At 53.0% G+C, this 2500-nt stretch overlaps 1 protein-coding gene across 1 annotated transcript in view; it reads left to right on the forward strand.

Moving 5' to 3' along the window:
- LOC127010227 (uncharacterized) overlaps window positions 1–2500 on the forward strand; it is a 4586-nt gene that overhangs the window by 1022 nt on the left and 1064 nt on the right. Inside the window, exons 3-5 of the mRNA XM_050884105.1 lie at window positions 648–749; window positions 1136–1871; window positions 2355–2483. Coding sequence (XP_050740062.1) covers window positions 648–749; window positions 1136–1871; window positions 2355–2483 — 967 coding nt within the window. The remainder of the gene's footprint in view (window positions 1–647; window positions 750–1135; window positions 1872–2354; window positions 2484–2500) is intronic.

The following is a 2500-nucleotide window of genomic DNA, read 5'->3' on the forward strand; positions in this document are numbered from 1 at the left end:
TAAGGGATGGAAAGGGAAGGGAAGGGAAGATAAGGGATGGAAAGGGAAGGGAAGGGAAGGGAAGGGAAGGGAAGGGAAGATAAGGGATGGAAAGGGAAGGGAAGGGAAAGGAAGGGAAGGGAAATTAATCCATTATTTTAATACATCTTTTCTCTCCCACCTCTCGTCCACTCTTCCTTTCTTACTTCTCCTCCTCCTCCTCCTCCTCCTTCCTCCTTTTTCTCCTACATATTTTTTCTCTCCTCCTCCTCCTCCTCCTCCTCTTTCACCTACACTCTACATTATTTCCTCCTCCTCCTCCTCCTCCTCCTCCACCTCCCCTCCTCCTCGTCCTCTTCCTCCTCATCCACCTCATAATCTTTCTTCTCCTCTTCCCGCAATCCCTAATATATATCCAATCTTCCTCTTCCTCCTTCCTCCTCCTCCTCCTCCTCCTCTTCCTCCTCCTCCTCTTCATAATCTTCCTTCACTTCTTCCCGCAATCCCTAATATATATCCAATCTTCCTCTTCATCCTTCCTCCTCCTCCTCCTCCTCCTCCTCTTCATAATCTTCCTTCTCTTCTTCCCGCAATCCCTAATATATATCCAATCTTCCTCTTCACCCTTCCTCCTCCTCCTCCTCCTCCTCCTCCTCCTCCTCCTGCAGGTTCTCGAGACCATCGGACGCATGCGGGCGAAGGGTCGTGTTCCTGTCGTCCTCGTGTATAGAGAACGACGTTGCCGCACTCACCACCGCCACCAGGACAAGGTACACACACACACACACACACACACACAAGGACTTATACGCACACAGAGACCTATACGTACACAGACACACTTACACACACACACCAAAACGCACACGAACGCCGCACATAAATATTTCTTTCCTTATATAAGTTTACATACACGCACACACACGTACATGGACTTACACGCACACAGATCTATACGTTCACACACATACATAAATCTATACATGAACGCACATAAGTATTTCTCTCTTCTCATAATTCTTCTGTACCATACACACACACACACACACACACACACACACTTACTTAAGATAGTGTTGTATATATTGAAAGGTTTATTTACTAACTAACTTTCTGACGTATCTTCTCTCCTCCTCCTCCTCCTCCTCCTCCCCAGGGTCGGAGCAATAAGGTTGTTTTCGCCAAGGAGAAGCGTGACTTCCTCTCCCTCATGGGCCTACCCGGTGCCATGATATCCGAAAAGGGTCTTGATTTCACCGTTCGGCCCAACACCGCCTCTAACGAAAAGCGGAACTCCTCCACCTCCTCCACCTCCACGGACACGGGGGGAGGTGGAAGAGGAGGTGGAAGGGGAGGTGAGGGTACAGAGGGAGAGCTTGAACTTGAGCCTGACCAGAAAAACGGAGCTGTGGCGAACGATTCGGGGCAGCTCAGCGAGGAAGATACTCCGCGCGGGTCGCCGAAGACAACGCGCGCTCTCTACCACTACCTCCCCTTCATCAAGAGAGGTTCCGTCAGCCCCCAGCACGACTCCACCTCCTCCTCCACACGTGCCTCCTCCACACACTCCTCCGCGCCTCCCTCCACTACTGACGAGGACGAGGACACCGCCGTGGACGCGAGATCGACGCTAAGCTGTGATTCCTGCTCCTCGGATGACACGACCAGTGGCTCCGACGGCGACACGGATGTTGAAACTGACACCGCCGTCCCCGCCGCGTACGCCCACAAGGAGTCCACCCACGCCGCCCCCACCTCCGCCTCCACCCTCATGCCCGCTGGAGTGGGCGTGGGTGTGGCTGCGACCACGTCCGTCACTTTGAAATTAGAAAAACTTGGCTTAAAGAATACTGAAAGGCTTCTGACGCCATTTTTGAGGGTGTCAATAAGAGGTGAGAGAGAGAGAGAGAGAGAGAGAGAGAGAGAGAGAGAGAGAGAGAGAGAGAGAGAGAGAGAGAGAGAGAGAGAGAGAGAGAGAGAGAGAGAGAGAGAGAGAGAGAGAGAGAGAGAGAGAGGAGGAGGAGGAGGAGGAGGAGGAGGGAGGAGGAGGAGGAGGAGGAGGAGGAGGAGGAAGGTGAGGAGGGAAAGGAGAATAGCTATAGGAGTAGAAGGAGGAGGAGGAGGAGGAGGAGGAGGAGAACACAACAGTCATCTCCAAAACTCATCTCCACACCTCATCTCCGCAGGTCATCTCCACCACCAAAAACTCGTCTCCAAAGCTCATCTCCGCAGGTCATCTCCACCACCAAAAACTCATCTCCAAAAATCATCTCCACACCTCATCTCCGCAAGTCATCTCCACCACCAAAACCTCATCTCCCATATTAAATCAACCCAATTTTTCTCTCCTTCCCTTCCCCCCACCACGCCCACAGATGCTACGGGCGGGCTGGCGTGGACGGGAGCGATGCAGGAGACGGCCGAGTGGGAAGTGGTCAACCGTCATTACCTAAGGTCCCCCTCTCCCCTGAACCTGCCGCGCCCCCTGGAGGATATCCCGGAAGGTGAGGAGGAGGAGGAG

Source organism: Eriocheir sinensis, chromosome 42, assembly GCF_024679095.1.
Source record: "Eriocheir sinensis breed Jianghai 21 chromosome 42, ASM2467909v1, whole genome shotgun sequence".
Classification (NCBI taxonomy): Eukaryota; Metazoa; Arthropoda; class Malacostraca; order Decapoda; family Varunidae; genus Eriocheir; species Eriocheir sinensis.